This window comes from Alosa alosa, chromosome 13 (genome assembly GCF_017589495.1).
Source record: "Alosa alosa isolate M-15738 ecotype Scorff River chromosome 13, AALO_Geno_1.1, whole genome shotgun sequence".
NCBI classification, from domain to species: domain Eukaryota; kingdom Metazoa; phylum Chordata; class Actinopteri; order Clupeiformes; family Clupeidae; genus Alosa; species Alosa alosa.
This window is the reverse complement of record NC_063201.1, coordinates 12049501-12074729: the sequence shown is the minus strand read 5'-3', so window position 1 is coordinate 12074729 and position 25229 is coordinate 12049501. Positions and strand designations below refer to the sequence as shown.

The 25229-nt window shown below is 45.8% G+C and overlaps 1 protein-coding gene across 3 annotated transcripts; it reads left to right on the top strand.

The window, feature by feature from the left end:
- Positions 1-179: 179 nt before the first annotated feature.
- Positions 180-25229, top strand: LOC125306066 (glial fibrillary acidic protein-like). 3 transcript variants are annotated; one of them, XM_048261214.1, is made up of 11 exons: positions 180-488; positions 1331-1484; positions 1706-1855; positions 2068-2187; positions 2268-2363; positions 2476-2610; positions 2717-2827; positions 2964-3074; positions 3177-3301; positions 3572-3946; positions 25042-25229. In XM_048261214.1, the coding sequence occupies exons 1-11, from the start codon at positions 250-252 to the stop codon at positions 25130-25132; spliced, it is 1707 nt and encodes a 568-aa protein (XP_048117171.1). In that variant the 5' UTR covers positions 180-249; the 3' UTR covers positions 25133-25229. The 3 variants fall into 3 exon arrangements, with proteins under 3 accessions (XP_048117171.1, XP_048117170.1, XP_048117172.1); XM_048261213.1 differs by having other exon boundaries at positions 1328-1484; XM_048261215.1 differs by lacking the exon at positions 25042-25229 and adding an exon at positions 4192-4510 and having other exon boundaries at positions 181-488; positions 1328-1484.

Here is a 25229-nt window from a genome sequence, read left to right as displayed (position 1 = left end):
CCCGATGCCTGGCGGTGTTTTAGTCCATCAATCTCCCGGCGGGCCCCTGGCAGAAGGCTCTGTGGTGTGACGGGAGCTGTGGTGCTGAGGTTCGACATTCCAGAGGTGCTGGGTCATGCTCAGGGCTGGGTCACCGCTCGGGGTATAAGAAGGGTGCTGAGGGAGCTCTCCTCATCCAAAGCAACCACCTCCAGGAGGGAGACACACCGAGAGAGAAAGCTCCAGAGCTCCGGACACACAGCAGCCAAGATGAGCCACAGCCCAGAAAGGATCTCGTCATATCGGAGACATTTCGAGGAATACACCACCTCCTCCTCCTCATCCTCCACCGCACTCCAGGTGAGGGTGTCCAGCCCCTCGCCCTCCCGCCGGGATGCCCGCCAGCAGCGTGCCGCCAGCTACTCCCGCTCGGCCACGGCCTCAGCTGCCAACGGCATGGCGATGGGACGCAGGGCCGTCTCCTCCTCCCGCAGGCCCCTGATGGCGAGGTGAGTTCCGCTCCGCTCCGTCCCGCCCAGAGGGGGAGCATAGGGATCCCTAGGATGAGACGGGTCATTTAGAGGTCGCAGATCCCCCCTGCGACCTCTAAATGACCCGTCTCATCCTAGGACAGTGTGTGGAGAATGGAGAACAGTGTGTGGAGAATGCGCCATGGGCTTAACACACACTACAGTATGCAGGGCGCTCTGGGGAAACTGGCAGATAGGTACATTTTCTTGCCCCATTTAGTTTGCCATGATGCTATTTGACATGCAGGCTGCCTATGAATGCTTTGTAAAATAGTGGAATTTATTTTATTAAAAGAAAATGTATAATTATAATAATTTTACTCAGAAATATCAAAACGTTTGTAAGAATGGTTGGTGAATAAGGCCCAATGTTTCACAGAAAAGGTAATTACAACATAAATTGCTTACACTAGAAAACATATAGTAGTAGGCTAAACTATAAAATCTAACCAAGTCCAAAAGAATAATTATGAATTATTATGAATGATAGGATAGTTGCCAAATGCTTATAATGGTCATGACTGGTCATGACTGCGTGAACAACTCCCCTGGACAATGCCCCTGGATTCTCATTGAACAGCCTTCACAATATCATCATCGTCACTAGTCTAACAGCAGACTATCCTCTACATTTAAGCCTAGCAAATAATGGTATAATTTATGAAAATGTTTTTCAGTGGTAAATATGATTGGATACAAATAGTTGATAGAGAAGTTAATAAGTGTTCAGTGATTCACACCTCTTAAAATGCAATACATATTGTCATATCATGCTCTAGTAATAACGAAGTCACTGTCATGCATGTGTTGAACTGTAGCAGCGCAAGCATGGGCACCGCTTGTGTTGGCGCCAGCGGAGAAGCGATAGATCTGGACGCAGCTGCCGCCGAGAATCAGGAATTCCTCAGCACTCGCACCGGCCAGCGCAAGGAGATGGTCGGGCTGAACGACAGGCTGGCTGCATACATCGAGAAGGCAAGTGGATTCCACCTTTGCATTCTTTTACACTACATTTGCTGTTAATGTACACCTTATATCCAATTTGTTGGATGTTTTTGTAGTAGCCAACCATTATGGAATAAGGGATACGAGTTGTGTTTTCTAGGCCCGTCTTTGACAGACTTTGCCTGATTAATAATTATGTGTCTGATTAATAATTATTTATCCATAATTTATGTGTCGTCCTGTCTCCAAAGGTTCGGTCACTGGAGCAGCAGAATAAGCTGCTGGAGACAGAAATCGAGGCCCTCCAGAACCGATTCCTGAAACCCACGGGCCTGCGCATGCTGTATGAAGAGCAGCTGAAAGAGCTGAGGAAACTTGCAGATCAAATGAGAATGCAGCGGGTATGTCTGATTCAGTTACATACATGGTTTAAGCCTACGTCCACTCATACAAATAGGTTTCGGATCATCACCCATAATAACATCCGCGACAGCCGGTGTTTAATTAAAATCTCTCCACAAACACATACCTAATTGGTGACTACATCTATCTCTATATTGATATAAATTCCAACTGCAGATGTTCTCATTGTTTGTTTTTTTTCAATCTTAAGGACCTGGCTGTTGCTGCCAAAGATGCCATGGCTGGACAGCTGGAGATGATGAAGGCCAGATATGAGGAGGCTGTGGAGCTGAGGAAGAAGGTCGAGATGGACATCGAGGACTTCCGCCCTGTAAGCCAATCACCTTTAATTTGATTAATACTCTTAATTGATATTTCTGGCGTGGCTGACTTTCAACAATATGAATACAGGATGTTGACGCAGCCACCTCCGCGCGCATTGCTTTGGAGAAACAACTTGACAACCTGGAGGTCGAGATTGATTTCCTGAAGAGAGTTCAAAAAGAGGTACTTTCATTGATTCATTATATCGACATAATATATAGTCACCAACATAGATCTAGCCATGATTTTGCGGTTTCTGAATTATATATTGCTTGAAATGATGAAATTCATACAGGAAATCGAGGACCTCATGAAACAGATCTACGCTGCCCATGCCACCGCCCAAGACGCCTTCGCCCTCCCCGACCTCTCGGCTGCTCTGAAGCAGATTCAGAACGAGTATGACACCATCGCGGCAAATAATCTACAGGTAGGATTCAACATAAAAAAAAGTTCCATAAAAGACATCAACCATTTACACTAAATTAATAGAAATGAATATATTTGCAATTAACGTGTTTTTTTGCCCTTCTTAGAAAATGGACTCATGGTACAATTCAAAATTCGACGATTTAAACAACAAATCCACCAAGCATGTGAACAGGATTCGGGGTGCCAGAGAAGAGATATCAACGGCCAAAAAAGATGTAGGCCTATGTTTGCCGTTGCATTTCAGCAAACCTCAAACATTTTAAAACATATTAATTAACATTTAATTAAGTTTAAAACAGGCACGTCATCATTTGATTGCCATAGCCTTGAATAGCCCTTCTATATTTACAGATTCAAGACAGGGAGCGAGACCTGGATGGTCTGAAGACTAAAAACGATGCTCTTGAAGCACAAATTCTTGAAGCTCAAGAGAGACACAAGAAAGAGCTGGAGGCCCTCCAGGTGAGTCCATATTATAGTTTGAATAGCTCAGATGATTAGATGAGCGCAGTTTCTTGCCTACAAAATACTATTCAGGGAAAATAATATTAATGATGATTCTAGGCCAGGATCGAGGCTCTTCAGTTGGAGCTGAAATCCACAAAGGGGAAAATCGCTCAGCTGCTGATGGAGTACCAGGACTTGCTCAATGTGAAGATGAGCCTGGAGATTGAGATCACAACATACAGGCATGTGACGTCCTGCAGTTGGTCTACACTAACACACAAATCATATTTCGCAACTTCCTAGATTAATATGGATCCTAAGCAAATTGATGTTAACCACATTAGAAGCTCCTGAGTTGGAGCAAGATTTAGGCTATATTTCACTATGAGTCATATCAGAGCTCCTTGGTTTCTCTACTTTTCTAATCTTTTTCCCTCTGACTTCTTCACATTTGATATATCTGTTGAGACTTTTGTAATCTTTGTAATAATGACACTGTTTTTCTTGCATAGGAAACTTATTGAAGGTGAGGACATGCGTATCACCAGCATAGTGCAGGGAATGATGGGCATGAGTGCCATCAGTGCTGGGATGAGCGGAGCCGGAGCCATGGGAGCTGGAATTGGGGCCGGAATGGGGGCTGGAGCAGGTGCCAGAATGGGAGCAGGGTCAGAGATGGAGGCTGAAGCTGCAGTCAAAGTAGTAGCTGGAATGGCTGCCCAGTTGGGAATGGCAGCCAGTGCTCTCGCTGACAGAAGTAGTGAAGCGGGCAATGGAAATGGAAGTCTTGGAGCCGGCCTGGGAAATGGCATCCACGGCAAGACCATCACCACCTACTCTGAGGAGCAGGCAGTGGAGGTGACCGAGAGGAAGACCGTCCTCATCAGGTAACCGTAACCAGGCGGACCTCATCTTAAACACATGGGGCTGGGGTCCTGTACAGGCATTAAACCTTAAATTAAACCATGGATTCAGCTTTAAGAAAACTTCAATGGAAATGTGTATTTAAAAACAACAACAACAATATTTTTCAACTAGGACTAGGTGGGTGTGCTGACAATAATAAGATATTTGCAATCGGTTGAAATATTTCCATCTCTTTTTCACATTTGTATTTCTGCCTTCTGAACAGTTAAAACCAAGGATGACACACTTGAGAGTGACACACAGGAGCGCAGCTACATCATTGAAGGAGCCGCCGACGAAGAAGAGGAATAGAGCGAGAGGGGCGACTGACCGGCCGGCCCTGTCCACTCACCCTTGACCTCACACTGGTGGCCTGGGGTCTGGTCTTTGACCTCTGACCCGGACACAACACCATGAAGATGTCAACGCCTGCAAGATGCCTCTCCCTGCCTCTGTGTGTGTCCATCTCAAGTTTTGTGAAGATATTCTGTGCGCCCTACTACTGCTCCCTATTGCAAAGATTAAATAAACACTCTCAGCATCCAGTTCTCTTGTCTTGTCCTTCATTTCAGTGGCATGACTGACTAGTTTATCATGGGTTTTTAATGGTTTTATTAGGCCACATCCACAAGCTGGTAAATGTATACATGTATATCTCATCACATCACAATTATATACAACCCCAAAACAAAAAAAAGTTGGGACGTTGTGTAAAATGTGAATAATCTGTAAATCATATTTAGTTGCAAAAAGGACACAGACAACATATCAAGAACACTATTCAAGGCCCTCACATCAAAGTCAAAGTCGAAGTCAAAGTCAGCTTTATTGTCAATTTCTTCACATGTTCCAGACATACAAAGAGATCGAAATTACGTTTCTCACTATCCCACGGTGAAGACAAGACATATTTTACCAATTTAGGTCCACAGACAAACATAACATTCAAGTAAACAAAAAAGTAAGTAAATAAGTAAATAAGAGGGCACATATAATAATGAAAAAATAAGAGCAGCAAAATGTGGTTGAAATTGTGCATAGACAGTCAATAAAAATACTGGTGCAAATTCAGGCCAATAAAAGGCTTGGGTAGTTCTGTTTGACCTAAGTAAGAAGAAAGTGGCATAGTGGTGCAAGTTATGTAAGAGCAGCAGAAGTGTTGTGTTTCAGGACAACAACACCAGTTGTAAAGTGTACAAGTGTGCAAGTGTGCAAGTGTGCAAGTGGAGTAGTGCAGGCGGCCATTTCTGGGTCCAATGTCCAGGATGTTATGTAGCTGAGGGTGGAGGGGGGAGAGGAGGGAGAGAGTTCAGCATCCTTACGGCTTGGTGTATTAAGCTGTTGGTGAGTCTGGTAGTGCAGGAGCACAGGCTTCTGTACCTCTTCCCAGAGGGCAGTAGATCAAACAGATTGTGAGCCGGGTGACTTGCATCACTCACAATTTTGGTGCTTCTATGGGTGGGGTGGGTGGTGTAAATGTCCTTCAGGGAGGGAGTGAAGCACCAATAATCCTTCCAGCTGTGTTCACTATGCTGCAGGGCTTTCCTGTTGTATTCAGTGCAGCTTCCACCCACACAGCGATACAGCTGGAGAGGATGCTCGATGGTGCCTCGGTAGAATGTGGTCATGATGGCTGGTGGAGCACTTGCTCGCCTGAGTTTTCAAGAGAGGGAAGTACAGGCGGCGCTGAGCTCTTCGCCAGTGATGCAGTGTTGGTGGTCCAGGAGAGGTCTTCACTGATGTGCACCCCCAGGAATTTGGTGCTGCTCGCTCTCTCCACCACAGCACCGTCGATGGTCAGTGGCAGGTGTTGGGTGTGACCTCTCGGAAGTCAACAACAATCTCTTTGGTCTTGCTGACGTTCAGCAGGAGGTTGTTGTCCCTGCACCACGTGGTCAGATGGTCAACCTCCAACCTGTATTGAGTCTAAATTAAGCCCTTGGTGATGAGACCCACCAGAGTTGTGTCGCCAGCAAATTTCACTATGTGATTGTTGCTGTAGGTTGCAGTGCAGTCATCGTCAGCAGGAGGTGAAGAGCAGCGGACTGAGCACGCAGCCTGGGGGGCCCCTGTGCTCAGTGTGATGCTGCTTGAGGTATTGTTGCCAACACGTACTACTTGGGGCCTCTGACAGAGGAAGTCCAGTAGCCAGTTGCAGAGGTAGGTACTGAGTCCAAGTTTGTCAAGTTTGCAGATGAGTTGTTGTGGTATTATGGTGTTGAATGCAGAACTGAAGTCTATAAACAGCAATCTCACATATGAGTCTCTTTTTTCCAGGTGGGTGAGGGCTGGGTGGAGGGCAGAGCAGATTGCATCCTCTGTAGACCGCTTGGCTCGGTATGCAAACTGGAAGGGGTCCAGGGTGGGGGGGAGAATGGCTTTGATATGTGACATGACAAGCCGCTCAAAGCACTTCATGATGATGGGTGTCAGTGCCACAGGGCGGTAGTCATTGAAGCAGGATGGAGCAGTTTTCTTCGGCACAGGTATGATGGTGGCAGCTTTGAAACATGATGGGACGATGGCTTGCTTCAGGGAAGTGTTAAAGATGTCTGTGAAGATATCACAGACATAATGCTGAGGTCTGGTCAGCCTAGTGTAGAATAGGCAGAACTTGGCAGAAGGATGTTATTGAAACAACAGCAAATTAATCACCTTATCCAAAGTATTCCTCCTTATCAGACCCGCAGCGCTCTATGAGAGCCAGCCGCCCAAATACCGTTACCTGCCGCAGGCCAGGGAATGCAACAATGACCATTTTGATTTACCACATCCTTGTCCCCAAGGCCAACACTACCTCCCGGCCACCGGGAAATTAGCCCCACCCAATGTGCCTATGTACCTACCCCGGTAAGCCAGTCCATTTTTTCTTTATTGGGTCAGTGCCCCACAGTAACTATCAAATTAGGGGGGATTGGTGTGGATTGCTTATTAGATACAGGGTCCATGGTATCAACCATACGGGAAGGCTTCTTCTGACAACACTTGCAGGGCCAACTTAAAGATTGCAATTGGCTGTAATTACAAGCAGCTAATGGTCTCGAAATACCGTATGTGGGGTATGTTGAACTGGCAGTTGGAAGTTTTGGGAAAAGCAAAACCAGTTGGAAGCTGGAAGTTTTGGGAAAACCCATACCAAAGAGAGGGTGGCTTGTGGTTAAGGTTCCCCCTGGGCCATCCGGCCCCATTAGTACACCAGGGATACTGGGAATAAACGTGATAAGGGAATGTTACTTTGAAGGGGTCACAGAAAGGGTGGAACCATTAAATCTGGTTACAGGAGGGGTGGATATACCCGGTAGACTAACAGTTCCTATTAATACTCAAACTGGCCATTGCCATAAAATTCTAGAACAAATTTATGGGTTAGACTTAAGTATACTGTTCCAATCAGAGCAGGAGAAGGTTAGAGGGCTACTTTGCCAATACTCGTCTGTGTTTTTTACATCTGAGGGTGATCTTGGATGCACTAATCACATGACATCCCCGATTGATGACAAGCAAATACGGCAAAGGTTTAGACGCATCCCCCCCTCAGACTATGAGTCTGTAAAGGCCCATTTACAACAGTTATTAGACAGCCGGGTTATCCGGGAGAGCTGTAGTCCCTTTGCTTCTCCCATTGTCCTTGTAAAGAAAAAGGACAGCAGTCTTCATATGTGTGCTGATTACCGGCAGCTAAACAGTCGAACCCGCAAAGATACCTTACCCCTTCCCCGCATCGAAGAGATGCAAGATTCCCTGTCCAGAGCCCAGTGGTTTACAACCATCGACTTGTCTAGTGGATACCACCAAATCCCAGTCACTGAAAGAGACCCCCCTAAACATCCTTTTGCACACCCTTCGGGTTATTTGAATTAAACAGAATGCCCTTTGGGTTGTGCAATGTACCCGTCACGTTCCAGCGGCTCATGAAGCGGATATTCGGAGATCAGAATGGGCAGTCGTTATGGCTGTACCTGGATGACATTATCATCTTTTCCTCTGATGCTGAAGAACATCTTAGGCGCCTGGAACTTGTGCTGAGTCGTTTACAAAAAGAGGGTGTCAAGGCCAAATTAGAGAAGTGCTGTTTTTTTTTTTTTCAAAATGGGTCCGCTACCTGGGCCACTTAATATCTGGAGAGGGTGTCTCAACAGATCCGGAGAAGGTGGCTGCAGTAGCCAACTGGCCCCGGCCACGGACCATCCAGGAATTGCGATCCTTCCTCGGTTTTGAAAGCTATTATTGACATTTTGTCAAAGGATTTGCAGTTAGCAGCACCTTTTCACCGTCTGGTGGCTGAACAAGGAGGAGGCAAGGGTCGGAAAGGGCACAGGGCAAGTTTAGAAACCGTCTGGTCTGGGGAATGTGAAAAGAGCTTCAAGGATATGAAGGTAAAACTAGTCCATGCCCTGACTCTAGCTTTTGCTGACTTTCATTGTAGAAGTAGATGCCAGTCACCATGGTCTGGGAGCTGTGTTGTCACAGGAGCAAGGCGGGAAGGGTTGCAGAACCAGTCCAAGGAATAGCTCGCTTTTCACCCTCCCCCTACTTGATGTGCAGCTTTCGTCCCAGCATTGTATGGGTTGTGCTGCTATTTTTCTATTCCACAGGAGTGTTGTGGTCTTTGTGTCATCATGCTGTGTCATTGTGCTCTCATTGTTGCTTTGTGGGTTGAGTCTGATGGTTAATTTGAACTTGATTAATAAAGCTGGTATTTTGGTATACTGTCAAATGTTACTATGATAAATGATGTTATAATAAATAGTTGCCGTCTATCGAAATGGTTTCAGTACTAAGGTTATTCCCAACCAATGTTACCCCGATTCTGTGTGGGTGTCCTCACTTTTGGACCTTTGTCATAACTTTTGGGCACAAGTGTCCTCATTTTCAGTGTCATGGTGGTGGTCATCCTATGCTCAGGTATATTCTCTGGTTCCTTATCAGGAGGATCCGGTATGTCAAAATCAAGCACAGCTTCATCCATACTTATTTTGTGCAGTTCAAGTGCTTTGACACCGACAGTCCTGTGTAAAGAGACAGACTATGAGTACATTGGTGATCAAATACTTTAAAATATGAACGGCTGCATAATTTTCTTGCTCAAACAATTCTCATCATTCAGTTTCACAAGTAGGGTAGTTGCAAGAATTAATGAGGCAGCTTTATTTCCACCCAACATGTGGTGGTGATGGACACATCGCCAGCAAGTGTCAAGAACCTGAAAATCCCCCTGAATTGATCCAAAAGCTCCTTTGTTCGCTTAGGGGAGCAAATGGTGGAAAAAGTGAACAAAGTCAAAATCAGACTGAGAGCAGACATGCCTGTTTCTCTAGGAAGAGTGATGTTCAAGCACCTGCTCCAAGCAATCTTCCTGGTTTGCTAAGCAGTAAAAAGAAGATTAAAATAGCACAGCTACTTAACATAAACACAGTTTTCAAGTTGTAAAAACTCTACGCCGAACTTGGGGGTCCTCTGGTTTGTATGAGTTTGCTTCTTGTCAGACGACTTGAAATGGGCGTGTCGTTGCGTAATTTAGCGTAACTTCCAATGATAGTTTAAAAGGTGTGCTAAATGCTAAGGTTTTATGTGTAAATGGTAACATGTAGCATGCTAATATGAAGGACTGTAAGTGTCTGAGTCTAGAGGTCAATTAAGACAACTGATTTAATTTATCTTGGTGAATGGAGGAAGCTTCTTAAACATTCAATACGGAATGGACTTGTGGAGCTATAGCCTAAGTGCTGTCACTCTTTCCATCAGCTCCTGGCCCAGGATAAGACGTTTTGTGTGGCCTGTGCCAGTGGCATCTCACAGACCAGCTCCTTCATCTGATTGTAATCGATCGATAAATGTCATCTGAAGCAGCTTTTGGGGACTTGCCCAAGGGTGGAAGCCGTCTCTCTGCTGCCTCAAGCCATGGCATCCCATGAAACTTGAACCTGTCAAGATTTTGTGAATAACTCGATTTCCTGGCAGATGTCCCCCATCATGCTGGCCAGTTGTGCTTCCTTTGGGGCTTCAGACTGTTCGGAATGTACTGCCAGGAAGAGGTTTGGCACTAATCTAATCTAGGTTCCAGACACAGTACCTCTATGTGTCCTTCATCCGAACTGAACTGGGAAGAACTTCAACCCAAGCTCCTGAAATCCCATGACCAGGCACTCCTCCACATTATACCCAGCCTCCTCTACCAGCTTCCTCCCACGGCTAAATGTGTGAGGGAATCCAAAGCTGTACTCCGTCCCCAGCTTTTTACACAGTCCCTCAACAGCTGCCAGTGAGGGACATCCCGTCTGGCAGCTTCTCACACGTGAGCACATCATAGGGCACAGCAGGGGTGTAGGGGTGTTGGGGCAGCCGTGGCCTACTGGTTAGCACTTCGGACCTGTAACCGGAGGGTTGCCGGTTCGAACCCCGACCAGTAGGCATGGCTGAAGTGCCCTTGAGCAAGGCACCTAACCCCTCACTGCTCCCCGAGCGCCGCTGTTGATGCAGGCAGCTCACTGCGCCGGGATTAGTGTGTGCTTCACCTCACTGTGTGTTCACTGTGTGCTGTGTGTGTTTCACTAATTCACGGATTGGGATAAATGCAGAGACCAAATTTCCCTCACGGGATCAAAAGAGTATATATACTATACTACTATACTATAAAGGTCTGCCAATAAAACCCGAAGTATGGCGGCACCAACCATAGAAGGTGCTGCCTCTAGTGCCTCAGTGAGCGGGAACAGCCTCCTTTCCCTGCGGATAAGCTGCTCGTTTCCCGTCCAGGTATTCAATGGGGGAGGTCTATCCCCAACTGTGGCACTATTGAACGGAGCCAGGCCTAGGAAACCCCTGAGGTAGGTTGCACTCCTCGGGTTAACACTACAGGTCCCGAGGGAGGCACTGTAGTGCTGGTCAAACATGCTCATTGGATGGCCATACACCATCTCCTCGTAAGCCAGCTCCATCTGGTATGCCTTCCACGCTGGAGCAAACCCACCCTTTCTGACGGTAGCACAAAACCAATACGTCTCACAAGGCGAAAACGCAGAAAGGCTAGATTCAGCGCTAGCTATCAAGGTAATCTATCTGATCTGATCTATATGATTAGGCAAATTAGGAAATAAACTGACCAGGAGTTGAACCATAATGTTAAACCAATGACCTTGCAACCTACTCTTGAATTAAGTTCACCTGAAAGTGTGGAAGTGAATGAATGTGCTGTACACAGATGTTGAACAATGTGCTGGATTACTAAGCCAGATTGCTCTGACCTCAGAAATACTTGATGAATATTGAATGTGAATAAAAGAATGGAAAATGAACCATAACTGCAAACAATGACCTCATAATAAATAATAAAGTGCGTTGAATGAAATGTATCAATACAAGTACTTTAGTAGCCTGACATTGTAAAGTTTAGGGAATTATGTACTTAGAGAATTGTATGTCTCAAAACTGTGAAATGGGTAAAGTGCCTTAAACTGTTTAAATGATTGTATTCAGATTGCATTGTGTGAAGAGTTAATGCCATAAGTGTTTGTAACCTGTAAGAATGTAACCGAACTCTCTTGATGACTGTAAAAGTGTACGTTGTTAAATGTAATGTGTCACATTGTTATAATTGTCGTTGAATGTAATGTGGGAAAATCCCTGCATCGTGGGAATGTGCCTGCACCTTCTATAAGGTTCTAAACGGTCGTGGGAAAGTAAGATTGATTTGCCTTAGGAATGTGTGGGGGAGGTCAAGTCTACCTAGTATAAATAGGGGTCGAACTAAAATATCGGGGCTGCTTCTTTTTTCTATTGCTACGTGCTATCTTTTTGCTGTTATGCTTGATTGTTAGGATTCGTCCTCCGTACTTCGTTGAAAAGCAAAGTGTTGGTCTTCTGCCCTCAGCTATGTGGCTCTACACAGCCTAGACAGCGAACTAAACAAGGGTCCAGTAAGTGCTCAAGACACTGATGCCTTATGAGAGTGTTTACTTGGAAACCACAATTTGTAAAACTGAAAATACAAAAATAAAGGAGATTTCAATTAATAAAGCTATCATTTTGTGCATACATGTAAATGACAAACACATTATTCCGCTACGGGTCAAACAGCGTTAGCTATTTCTGAACAGTACCAAGTTAGCTATAAACTAGCCTAGGACGCTAGTCAAGGTTTTTTACTATCATATAGCAATACAAACGCAAAATACATATGCAAAGTAAGGCTAAACACAAAGCTTAACTAAATTATATCATCCAAACTTACAGATTGTCCCGTGTCGAAGGCGTAATATAAACAAAGACATGCACACGAATTCCACCGTCTTTCCACTTCAAATGCACTTACAACAATGACTAACATTGGTTTACGTGTGCTTAATTTCACTCAGAAACGGAAACCACCGCTAGGTGGCAGCATCTACTTAGAAACAGGAAGTATTCACTACAAAACCCAGGGACAGAACAGTTGGGACTTCATACCAGGCTGAAGCCGCGGACCGTAACTCCGCACCACCTGTTGCCGGAATCGCACTGCTACTCTGACAGTGAGAGACTGCAGAACGACATTCAGCGGATTTTTCCCTTTTTGAGGACTTACTTTTTTCTTGTATTCCCTTTTTCTCCATTTGTGGATTTACTATTGTATTATCTTCTCCATTTGTGGATTTACTATTGTATTCTCTTTTGTGGATTTACTCTTTTTACATTTTCTACAATATTGTAACCTGCAAGTGGATATTATGCCGCATTTTGTTAACATCACCAAAGTGCTGAAAAGTAAAGAACTCATTTAACCTTGGCATCTAATTCTTCAAGCAGTATTTTTGTCTTCTCTTGGTTTTTCTACGAATCCTAGCAGAAGGGTAAGATAACTGGTTTCTTCTGTGGTTATTCATCTGCTCTGTCTGGGTTAGTTGGACTTTAGTACTGCTGGACGGTAATAAAATCTCCATCCTTATAAAACCTGAGCAAGAAGCAGCCTATAACCTGTGTCTCTAGATAATCTCTAGGGTCGAACATCTTTGCACGTTAGCCAACTGTTCGAGACCTAGGCGTAGTCGCAATAAATTCACCACGGAAGCCTGATCAACTTCCAAGGGGGATATTTAAAATAGGAGTAATAGGTTATCTGTGCCGCAGAGGGAAGACGTGCAACTTCGCTCGACAGTAGATCCCTGCTACCTGCAATAACCTCTTGGGGGTCTCGTGGGTCTTAACTTCCTAGGCCTGTGGTTACCTCTGAGAAACAGCTGACGTTGACTAGGTTCTGGGGGTTACCTGCAGGGGGCAACACATTTCCAATGCTCCCATGGAACAAGTCACTGAGACTGGAGGAAATGTAGCCAAGGATTTCCTTCAACACTTTGAAAAGGCCACAGTTCCTGCCATCCATAAAAGGAATGACCACTGGATAACATTCTAGGATGCTATTCAGTGCAGGAAGGTTGTAAAACTCTTCAGCCTGGAGACTTGCTGAAAGAGCCAACATACTCTATCCAACATTCCTGCTGCCCCACCAGTTTCAAGCAGGTATCCTGCATGTGCTCTAAATAAACGTTTGCAGCATTAACCATGCCTGCCCTGCTTTGGTGATGTTGAAGATCACACATGGAGATTCCTCCACTAATGGGATGGCTAACATTGATGGCGTAGTGTACGTGCGGAGATGGCATGTACATTTGCAAAAATCTTAGAGGAACATTTGCAAGAACCTGCAGTAGAGGGCGCTTCAAGTCGATTGGACGGCCGTCCAAAGATGTCTGGAAATTGATGGACTCGTGCAAGCCTAGAACAGTATAACAGGGGTACGTTATCCCTATCAGCTGCTGCAGCCCATGTTGGGACCACAGCAAGTGTAGGTCCTCACCTTTGGCCTTCACGTCACAGCCAAAGTGAACAGACATTGCCGCCACTTTCTCCACATGCAGAAAGTCCAAGTGAAAGGGGCTGTCTTGCATTTTATAATGGTGGCCACCACCATCATTGGTGTGCTCAATGGCACGCTGCAGGAGGGACATGACAAAAGGTAAGTCCTGTGGCAAGACCTCAAAGTTTGGCGTCTTATGGCGGCCTTACATTGTACGATTTTGGCCTGTTTTCACAGTCGGCGACTAAATTTCCAAAGTCGGACAGAAATCATGGGAGTTGTACTGGAATCGCGGCGCGGCCCCGTCAACTAGATCGTTAAGTGTAAGGTGCCAATCTTAGCGGTTTTAAGTCAGTCGGAGTCGGTCCTTTTCTAGTTTTGCCGTTACGACAATATCAAACATGTTTGATATTATTGCAAGTCTTTCTAGTCGTGGCTCATGCAAATAGTGACGTGAACTATAAAAACCAATAGTGACCTCTCTCCAACACCAAACAGGAAGGGGCAAAGTATAGGTGACAGCTGTAGCCTATAATTATTTGTTATTCTTACGATATTTGTCATTTCTTATACATATTTAGTCGGCTCTTCCACGTGACAGAACAACTCTATATCGGTTAGGGATGTCACGCATGAAACAATGCTGCAGAAACACGAAAATACAACTTTGAGTTTAGTAGGCTATCATTTCAGTTCCTGTTTATCTATTGCACGATGGGTATTAATTTAAAGGAATCTAGTTGCAGTCTTGTAAATAGTGACCCTGCAAGATCCCTAGTCATTGCAAAATCATAGTCTGTGACTTAAAACCTCCACTACTTGTCTTTAGATGTGAGAGGGTCTGAGACTGTAGTCTTTCAAAAATCTTTTCACAATCTTTGCAAATCTTTCCAAAGTCTGTCAGTGTAAGGAGGGCTATCGTCAGGCACTGCTTCATTATCGAAGCTCTCTTGAGGTCTGAATCTGACAGGGCCTGAAGCTGCTCCTGAAAGTAAGTCCTCACCTCTTCTAATGCCTCAGTTGCAATGCGTTGGTACGATTGCATTTGCAACAGCATTTCACTGGGCTTTACCTTATTCTTTGGCATGGCCGAAAGATTAAGTAATAAAGCCCCATCAAGATGGCTGAGGACTATACCACAGCAGGTCCGAAAAGTGCTCTTGCCTTTTGCTGAATAGGCCTGCAGATCGACATACTTACGGTGTAAAAAGTGATTTTTCACACAAGTACAGGTAAAAAAACCCTGCCTTGATGGCTGTCAAAGTCTCAAGCTCGATGACTACACTGTCGATATCGAAGGTCTCTGAATGGCATTGAAGTCCAGCACCCCTATTTATAACCTCCGGTTTTTAAAATAAAAAATACAAATATTTGATGAAAATGTCTTTTCCATTTAATGTTCTCATATTTGTTTCTCTTGATAGGAAGGTCGTAGAGACCTGAAACCAAGTTCTACCCCCACTAAATCGACCACGCCCTTTCCAACGGTGCCACTCCCGACATTGTGAAATTTGTTTTTATTTAATACTGAAGGGTATTATTTGAATACTTTGGGTTTTGTGTCTATTTTGATTTAATATAAACAAGTGAGTTTATGAGTTATTAAGATAATATGGGATAAGAGAATTCATGTTAAGAGGTTGATATATTAATACTATTTAATGTGGTAAGAAAGCAGGTATTACATGGGTAATATTTAAATAGATTAATTTATTAAGTTTTAATAATGTATTTTCCGCTTAAGGCATTTAAAAATATTGTTGGAAGTGTAAAATATCAACCTGAAACCTGAATGCATTTAAAGTGATTAATTTGCACACAAATAATTCAACATACTTCTACCACAGGTCAAGAGGTGTAGTTCAAACTACCTTTACGATTGTGTTTGCGAACATTCATTGGAACTATACTTTTGGGAAATGCACACCTGCCTGCAGGCTTATTCGGCGGCAGAGTGATATGCTTTCTATTTTGTATGTCAGTACCTCGAAAGGGGTTTGGAGAGCAAGTCTGATTTGTGGACCCGGTGCCCATCAAGGCTTATCACCTACTTGCTGAAGGGTCATTCCACGTCAGTTCAACTAGGGCCCACGCACTTAGGTCTCAAAAAATTCTGAAAAACTTACCAGGTGTACCTATGTTACCCAGGAGACACACTGCAAAATTACTCCTATGTAAGATCAATACTTTCCAAGATACAGCCAGTTTTACAGGGGGAGGGGGGTGTCGATTTTGTTCGGCCTCTTTTTTTGTCAAAGTTCACAAGCCCACAGCGCAAGAACTAAACCATGTAGGAGGCTCAAATGTTGCTTGCTGGTACATAAATAGGAATAGTATGTAGCAAAATTGTCACGTTTGGTCTGGATAATCTTGCATGGTCATAGCTGTCCCTCAAAGTTGATACAAATTTTATTGGAGTTTTTGGCTGGGCTCAACATAGGCTCTTGAATTATTTTCCTTACTGAGATAAGTAGAAACACTCTCACAAAAAGCAATGAACAGAAAACAAATCCCTTCAGGGTCTGAACAGCAGACCTCACAAGTCTGAAAAATCATTTTGGTTATCATTTTCAGAGCACCCAAACACCTTGTGGGAATATACAAAGATTTTTAAAATATGTTTTCCTTTATTCTCCATGATCCCTTCTTTTTGAAAACACCAATCTGACTTGTCTTATGCAAATCTTTCTTTTTTATTTTCCACCCTGAACATGGGCAAAATGCCCCATTGACATTAATATGTTTTATATATTTACCACGCTCGGAGTTTAGTGCTGGGCTTTTTTACATGTATTTGACGATATATTTTCCATTCCTTATCCTCACAACGTCCAACTTGCCACTGCACTTACTCGTGCCCTTAGCAAGACACCTGCCACGTTTGAAATCAATTAGACAAACGGTTCCAGAGATATGCGAATAACAGACAGACAAATAGTAATTTATAGATAGATGATAGGATAGTTGCCTAATTTACTTATGAAAGTCAGTAAGTGACTACCTGAACAACTCAAATGCCCTGGATCCTCAATGAACTTTCCACCTTCATTGCAGCCTTCATGATATCGTCATACAAATGTCATGCATTAGTCAGATGCAGCAGCAGACTATCCTCTATATTTTAACCTAGTAAATAATGGTATCATTTTGTGAACGTGATTCAAATGTTTTTTTCCGTAGTGAATATAACTGGGGGCAGAACAGTAAAAAGACGAACTCAACGGTGATTTCTAACGCGGTGAGTGAGATATCCAGCCGGCTCAACTACCTCTACCTGACCCAAGATGGCAGAAAGAGAAGAAAAGAATTATGAAACAAGCTCGGTGCTCACGCTTAACTAAATCATCAAAATCATCAAGCACTCGGTGAGATCTGCAGCTAGCTTGGCTGCATTGGAAGCACAAGCTAAGGCAGAAGCTGCACGGGCCAGGGCGTCATATGCACAAAGGGAGATTGACGTTAAAGTAAAAAGGGCTCAGCTGAAAGTAGAGGAGACACTTCTTGATGCCACATTGGAAGCCATACAGCAAGAAAAGGAGGCTGAGGCCGCTTCTGCTGAAGCCAACGTATTGGAATCGGCAGTGGATTTGGCAGCTATGGGGCAGCTCACCGAAGTTCATGATGTCGACCAAGGCTCATCCTATCATTCAGCTGAGAGAACAGAGCGATATGTGCAAGAACAGTATGCTTATGTGAAATCTAATGAGCGTACAGACGATCCAGAGCAGGATAAAAAGGCTGATTTTACACCCTCAGCAGCTGTTAACCTGAAGTCTAATGATGATTCTCAGACACATCACGAGCCACCTAGCCAAAGTGAGAGGCAACGTTTGTCTGTGAAAGCCACAATGCCAACAGCAACAGCTGCTCATTCAAAACGGCCGCCAGTGCAATTCACACCAAAAACGGAAGGTAAATTTATTGCATCACAGCCAGCATCTGAACCAAAGAACCGATGGACGCCCAGACACGATACAGTGGATTACACCTATTCACGTGGAAGAGAATCCAGTACAAATGTATCAGTGCTGGGAAGGTTCTTAGCTCGCCGTGAACTACTTACAGCTGGACTCATAAAGTTCAACGACAAACCCGAAAACTACTAGGCTTGGAGGTCCGCCTTCTCTAATGCTACTGAAGAGCTGGGTCTGAAGCCTAGTGAGGAACTCGACCTGCTGATTAAGTGGCTTGGACCGGAATCTGCTGAGCATGCAAGGAGAGTGAGGTCAGTTCGTATCAACTACCCTGGTGAGGCCCTCAGTATGGTCTGGCAAAGATTAGAGGAGGTTTATGGATCGCCAGAGGCTATGGAGACGGCTCCCTAAGTTCTCAAATAAAGAACCCAAGCGGCTACGAGAGCTAAGCGACCTTCTCCTAGAGATCGAGGGAGCCAAGGAGGATGGGTTCCTGCCTGCTTTGGCTTACCTAGACAGTGCGAGGCATTAACCCAGTCCTGGAGAAATTGCCATTTAACCTGCAGAAGAAGTGGATGGTGCACGGTACGAAGTATAAAGAAAAACACCACACCATCTTCCCACCCTTCTCCGTGTTCGCCGACTTCATTCGTGCAGAAGCAAAGATGAGAAATGACCCGAGCTTTGCTGCTGCAGCGCCCAGCAACATGCAACCTAAGGGGGAGAAATTATCACCAAAATCAGCTAAAACCCCGATAGCTGTGCATAAAACAGAGGTGGATAATCTCGCCAAGGGGGATGAGACCAAGGGTTCAGACAACCTGAAGAAAGAGTGTCCCATACATAAGAAGCCCCACCCCCTGCCAAAGTGTAGAGCCTTTAGAGCAAAACTGCTGGATGAGGGTAAGGCCTTCCTTAGGGAAAATGGCATATGTTTCCGTTGTTGTCCCTCAACCTCCCACCAAGCTAAGGACTGCAAGGCCATCATCCAGTGCTCTGAATGCAACAGTGATAAGCACATTGCAGCCCTTCATGCCGGTCCTGCACCATGGTCGACAAAGCCAGCTAGCGGCCCCTCTGAAGAGCATGGCGAGGAGGGAGAGGAATCTCCTCCTGCTACAGTCACCACCTCAATTTGCACAGAGGTCTGTGGAGACAGCATGGCAACCAAATCCTGTGCCAAAATCGGTCTTATCTATGTATATCCTTAAAACCAACCCGAGAAGAAGACAAGGGCATACGCCATCCTAGATGACCAGAGTAATAGGTCACTAGCCAGGTCATCGTTCTTTGAGTTGTTCAACATAGCCGACAACACTTCTCCCTACACACTCAAGACTTGTGCAGGTGTGTCAGAGGCTGCAGGCCGCAGGGCAAGGGGGTTTGTTGTGGAGTCTGAGATAGCCTGAGATAACAGGGCAGAGATTCCCACACCAGCTGCTGTGAAGTACCATCCGCACCTGAAGTCCCTAACCTCTAAGATACCTCCTCTTGACCCTAAGGCCGAGATCTTACTTCTTTTAGGAAGAGATATTATTTAGGTGTACAAGGTCTTTGAACTGCGAAATGGCCCCCCACACGCTCCTTTTGCCCAACGATTAGCCCTCGGCTGGGTGATAGTAGGGGATGTGTGTGTTAACGGCGCACATGTACCCTCACCTGTGAACACCTACAGAACCTATATACTTGAGAATGGACGTCCCAGCTTTCTGTGTCCCTGCCTCTACAAGATCGAAATCAAAGAGAAGCTCAACCACACTTTCCAGTTCCAGAATCCTTCAGTCTCAGAACAGCTGCCCTTGCCAAGTGACAAAACGCGACTCATGGGGGAGTCCATCTTCTGCCACACAAAGGACGACGACAAGACAGCACCTTCTATGGAGGATCTTGCCTTCCTGAGGATTATGGAGAAGGAACTAAAACAGGGTGATGATAACAGCTGGCTGGCTCCACTCCCCTTCCGCAGCCCACGCCAGCGTCTCCCAAACAACCGTGAGCAGGCAAGGACCCGTCTCGCTACAGTCACCAAGACACTCAGGAAACACCCAGATAGGAGAGAGCATTTCACTGAGTTCATGAGCAAGCTCTTCGAGAATGGACATGCTGAGGTGGCGCCTCCCTTACCACCGGATGAGGAGTGCTGGTATCTACCGTTCTTTTGGGTATATCATCCTCAGAAGCCTGGGCAGGTGAGGGTGGTATTTGACTCCAGCGCACAACACCAAGGGGTATCCCTCAATGGTGTCTTACTCACAGGCCCAAACATGAACAACAGTTTGGTCGGGGTACTGCTGCGCTTTAGGAGGGAGCCAGTGGCAGTGACAACCGACATCCAGCAGATGCTCCATTGCTTTGTCGTACGTGAGGACCATCGGAACTTTCTGCGCTTCCTCTGGCATCGCAATACCGACCTGGATGATGATGTCACAGAGTACAGGATGCGCGTACATGTCTTTGGAAATAGCCCGTCACCATCCGTAGCTACATAGGGCTCCGAAGAGCTGCTGCAGAGGGAGAGAGGGAGTATGGCATAGAGGCTAGGCTGTTCGTTGAGAGGAATTTCTATGTTGACGATGGCCTTCTGTCTGTCCCTTTGGAGGAGGAAGCCATCACTCTACTTCAAAACACTCAAGACATGCTGGCCCTCTCCAACCTCCGGCTTCACAAGATCTTATCGAACAGGGTGGCTGTGATGAGAGCCTTCCCGCCTGACGATCTGGCTAAGGGGATGAAAGACCTGGATCTCAGTACAGACCCCCTTCCCATGCAGAGAAGTTTAGGGGGGAGCTGGGACATAGCGGAAGACGTGTTCACCTTCCAGGTCGCTGATGGGGAGAAGCCTTACACCAGACGTGGGGTCCTGTCGACTGTAAATAGTCTGTTCGCCCCACTAGGGTTTGCTGCTCCTGTAAGCATTCAAGGAAGGTCTATACTGAGGGGGCTCACTACAGAGTCATGCGACTGGGATGCCCCTCTCCCTGAGGAAAAGTACAGAGAATGGAAGCTTTGGAGGGATTCTTTGAAGGAGCTCGAACAGCTCAAGATCCCTGCGCCAATACACCTCCATCTCTCTCCACCAAGCATACAGTAAGGAGCTGTGTGTATTCTGCGACGCTTCCATGACTGCTATAGCTGCTGTCGCCTACGTGAGGACAACCGATGCAAGCAGTAATGTGGAGGTTGGCTTTGTATTCGGCAAGGCAAAGCTTGCTCCACGTCCAGAAACGACAGTTCCACGGCTCGAGCTGTGTGCTGCAGTCCTGGCTGTTGAGATTGCAGACGCGATTGTGGATGAGATGGACACCAACTTTGACGCCGTGACCTTCTACTCAGATAGCTCAAGACCTATGCCTGAATCAAGACCTATCAAGGGTGCAGCGCATTAGGAGATCAACAAGCCCTAAGCAATGGAAGTACGTACCCTCCGGCCAAAACCCCGCTGACCACTGCTCACGATCAGTCCCAGCAGGCAGCCTAACTAACACCACATGGCTGTGCGGACCACCATTTCTGTTGATGTCAGCTGAAGTCGAACCTGCACCTAGATCCTTTGACTTGGTTGACCCTAGTTCTGACTCTGACGTCCGCCCACAGATCGCTTGTCATCTCAACAGGGTTACCAGTGACAAACTTGACCCTACACGTTTTGAGAGGTACTCTAGCTGTCGGTCACTCAATCGAGCAGTTGCTAGACTTGTGCATGTTGCTCACTCCTTTATGCAGGGGAACAGTTGCAAGGGTTGGCACATCCATGAAGGCCCCTGTCCCACGGAAGACTTCATACTACGGGCCGTCCAACAAAATGCCTTTGCAGAGACGTTGGAATGCACCTGGGGAGGAATACCCATTCCAAAACAAAGCCCACTTCTCAGCCTGTGTCCTTACCTTGACAGTGCTGGCCTTCTCAGGATTGGAGGACGCCTGTCCAAGGCAAACCTGGATGGAGAAGAGGTTAGTCCTGTGATCCTACCTGGGCAGAGCCACGTCACAACTTTGCTCATCCGGCATTATCATGAGCAGGTCCAGCACCAAGGACGGCACCTCACCGAGGGTGCTGTGAGAGCGGCAGGCCTGTGGATTATTGGTGGGAAACGGTGTATCAGCAGCATCCTTCATCACTGTGTCACGTGCAGAAGACTACGCAGGAAAATGACCCAGAAGATGGGTCAGCGCAGATCCTCCCATCTCATTCGTGGGTGTGGATGTCTTTGGACCATGGACGGTTGTGACTTGGCGGACTAGAGGAGGACTGGCTAGCAGCAAAAGATGGGCTGCACTTTTTACGTGCATGAGCACCAGGGCCATACATATAGAAGTACTGGAGTCAATGGACTCTTCGAGCTTCATCAACGCTCTACGGCGGTTCTTCTCAGTCAGAGGGCCAGCGAAACAGATCAGAAGTGATGCGGCACCAATTTTGTCTGGGCCTGTAAGGAGTTGCAGATAGAATCTGTGACCAGCGACAAGGAGGTGCAAGGATATCTCAGTGATAACGGGTGTAAGTGGATTTTCAATCCACCACACTCTTCGCACATGGGGGGCAGTTGGGAGCGGCTAATTGGACTGGCAAGGCGTATCCTGGACTCAATGCTGTTGAAGGTCGGCCCAGCAAAGCTCACACATGAGGTCCTGACAACATTCATGGTAGAGGTCTCGGCTATCCTGAACGCCCGTTCACTTGTTCCTGTGTCCACAGACCCCGACTCCCCATTCATCCTGACACCAGCGACACTTCTCACACAGAAAGTCAGTGCCCTTCCTCCTCCCAAGGGTGAATTTGACGAGAAGGACCTCTACAGCAAGCAGTGGAGGCAGGTCCAAAGCCTCGCCAACAACTTTTGGCATCGATGGAGGACTGAGTACCTCCCTACCCTGCAGAGACGCAGGAGGTGGGAAAAGGAGAAATGCAATCTGAAAGAAGGTGATGTCATCCTCCTGAAAAACGACCAGTTGCAGAGAAACGACTGGCCTATGGGTATCATCGCCAAGACCTTCTCCAGCGCAGACGGGAGGGTAAGGAAGGTGGAGATCAAGACTGCGAGGGATGGGTCCAGCAATACCTTTCTGCGGCCTGTCTCAGAGGTCGTCCTACTCTTTTATAGTTTCTTAACTCCCCTTGTTAAAGGTGGCATCTTCTTAGATACCAGGCGGGGAGTGTTCTGGACTGAGTTCATTTCATAAGTAATTAATATGTTCATTTCTTTCTCCAGCCACTAGGTGGAGTCTTTTCTTTTGGGGTTTGGGTTAGTCAGGTGACATTTGGGCGGTCATATTGAAATTCATGGTAGTCATGTGACACTTATAGGAAGTCACCTTGAATTCTTGGGTTCATTCAGACCAGTATTGGCATGGTAGTGTGAGTGACAGGAACGTCTTAATCCATCCTCTTTTGAAATCACTTATAGAAGCATCGTCTGTTGAGTATTTTTGAAAGATATTGTTAGTATAAATGTATGATGTGCATATTTCTGTATATTTTTTTAATTTCATCGAAATAAGAGCTATTGATCTTTTTACATGCTAATTCACATATTAAAGGGACCAGGCAAGCCTGATGCTTTTTCTCTACAAAACTCCCCCTAGCTCGGTCTGAAGCTCTTTTCCTTTTCTTTGCGTCTTCCGTCAATGGTTTTTGCTGCTTCTTCGCCGGCTCTGCCATTATACACACGTTTGCAACAATCTCTAGCGTTTCGTTAGCCTACCGCTGTGCTGTAAACTGATCCTGCTTCAGTTGGCGGGTAGGATACACCGAACTTGCAAGTGGGATATTCTTTCTACAGGCAGTAGGGGCGGGCGAGAGAGCCTTCATTCGTCCCGTAATGAGTCATTTAACCATATACCGACTTACGAAGATGATTAATTAACATGAAAACGTTGCCTGGTGTCCCTTTAAGCTAGTTAGTAGCTTGCTAGGCTAGTTGTAGACCATATGCCTGGAGATGTGTATTGGATATCTTGGTCTGTACATATTTTATGCTGATTGTGTGTTTTATTTTCTTTCTTAATTTTAGTTTTACACCTATTTGCATGCTGTCAGTTTGAATAAATCTACCAAATTTGACCAGCGTGTGATGGGAGTCATCTGTCTGTCTAATTGAAGAAGGGGGACTCTTTAATGAGGGCAGAACACACGTCATCATTTGATTGCCATAGCCCTTCTATTACAGATTCAAGACAGGGAGCGAGACCTGGATGGTCTGAAGACTAAAAATGATGCTCTTGAAGCACAGATTCTTGAAACTCAAGAGAGACACAAGAAAGAGCTGGAGGCTCTCCAGGTGAGTCCATATTACAGTTATAGCCCAGATGATTAGATGAGCAGTTTATTTCTTGCCTACAAAATACTATTCAGGGAAAATAATATTAACGATGATTTTAGGCCAGGATCGACGCTCTTCAGTTGGAGCTGAAATCCACAAAGGGGAAAATCGCTCAGCTGCTGATGGAGTACCAGGACTTGCTCAATGTGAAGATGAGCCTAGAGATTGAGATCACAACATACAGGCATGTGATATCCTGCAGTTGGTCTACACTAACACACAAATCATATTTCGCAACTTCCTAGATTAATATGGATCCTAAGCAAATTGATGTTAACCACATTAGAAGCTCCTGAGTTGGAGCAAGATTTACGCTATATTTCACTATAATGAGTACTGTGTTATTAATGACACTGAGTTTTTCTTGCATAGGAAACTTATTGAAGGTGAGGACATGCGTATCACCAGCATAGTGCAGGGAATGATGGGCATAAGTGCCATCAGTGCTGGGATGAGCGGAGCCGGAGCCATGGGAGCTGGAATCGGGGCCGGAATGGGGGCTGGAGCAGGTGCTGGAATGGGAGCAGGATCAGAGATGGATGCTAAAGCTGCAGTCGAAGTAGTAGCTGGAATGGCTGCCCAGTTGGGAATGGCGGCCAGTGGTCTCGCTGTCGGAAGTAGTGGAGCGACCAATGGAAATGGAGGCCTTGGAGCCGGCCTGGGAAATGGCATCCATGGCGAGACCATCACCACCTACTCTGAGGAGCAGGCAGTGGAGGTGACAGAGAGAAAGACCATCCTCATCAGGTAACCAGAAGGACAGGAGCGTCAAACCCCAATCACACACTCACTAGGGCCTCATCTTAAACACATGGGCTGGGGTCCTGTACAGGCATTAAACCTTAAATTAAACCATGGATTCAGCTTTAAGAAAACCTCAATGGAAATGTGTATTTAAAAACAACTTTTCAACTAGGACTAGGTGGGTGTGCTGACAATAATAAGATATTTGCAATCGGTTGAAATATTTTTCATTTGTTTTTCACATTTGTATTTCTGCCTTCTCTCAGAACAGTTAAAACCGATGACGACACACTTGAGAGTGACACACAGGAGCGCAGCTACATCATTGAGGGAGCCGCCGACGAAGAAGAGGAATAGAGCGAGAGGGGCGACTGACCGGCCGGCCCTGTCCACTCACCCTTGACCTCACACTGGTGGCCTGGGATCTGGTCTTTGACCTCTGACCCGGACACAA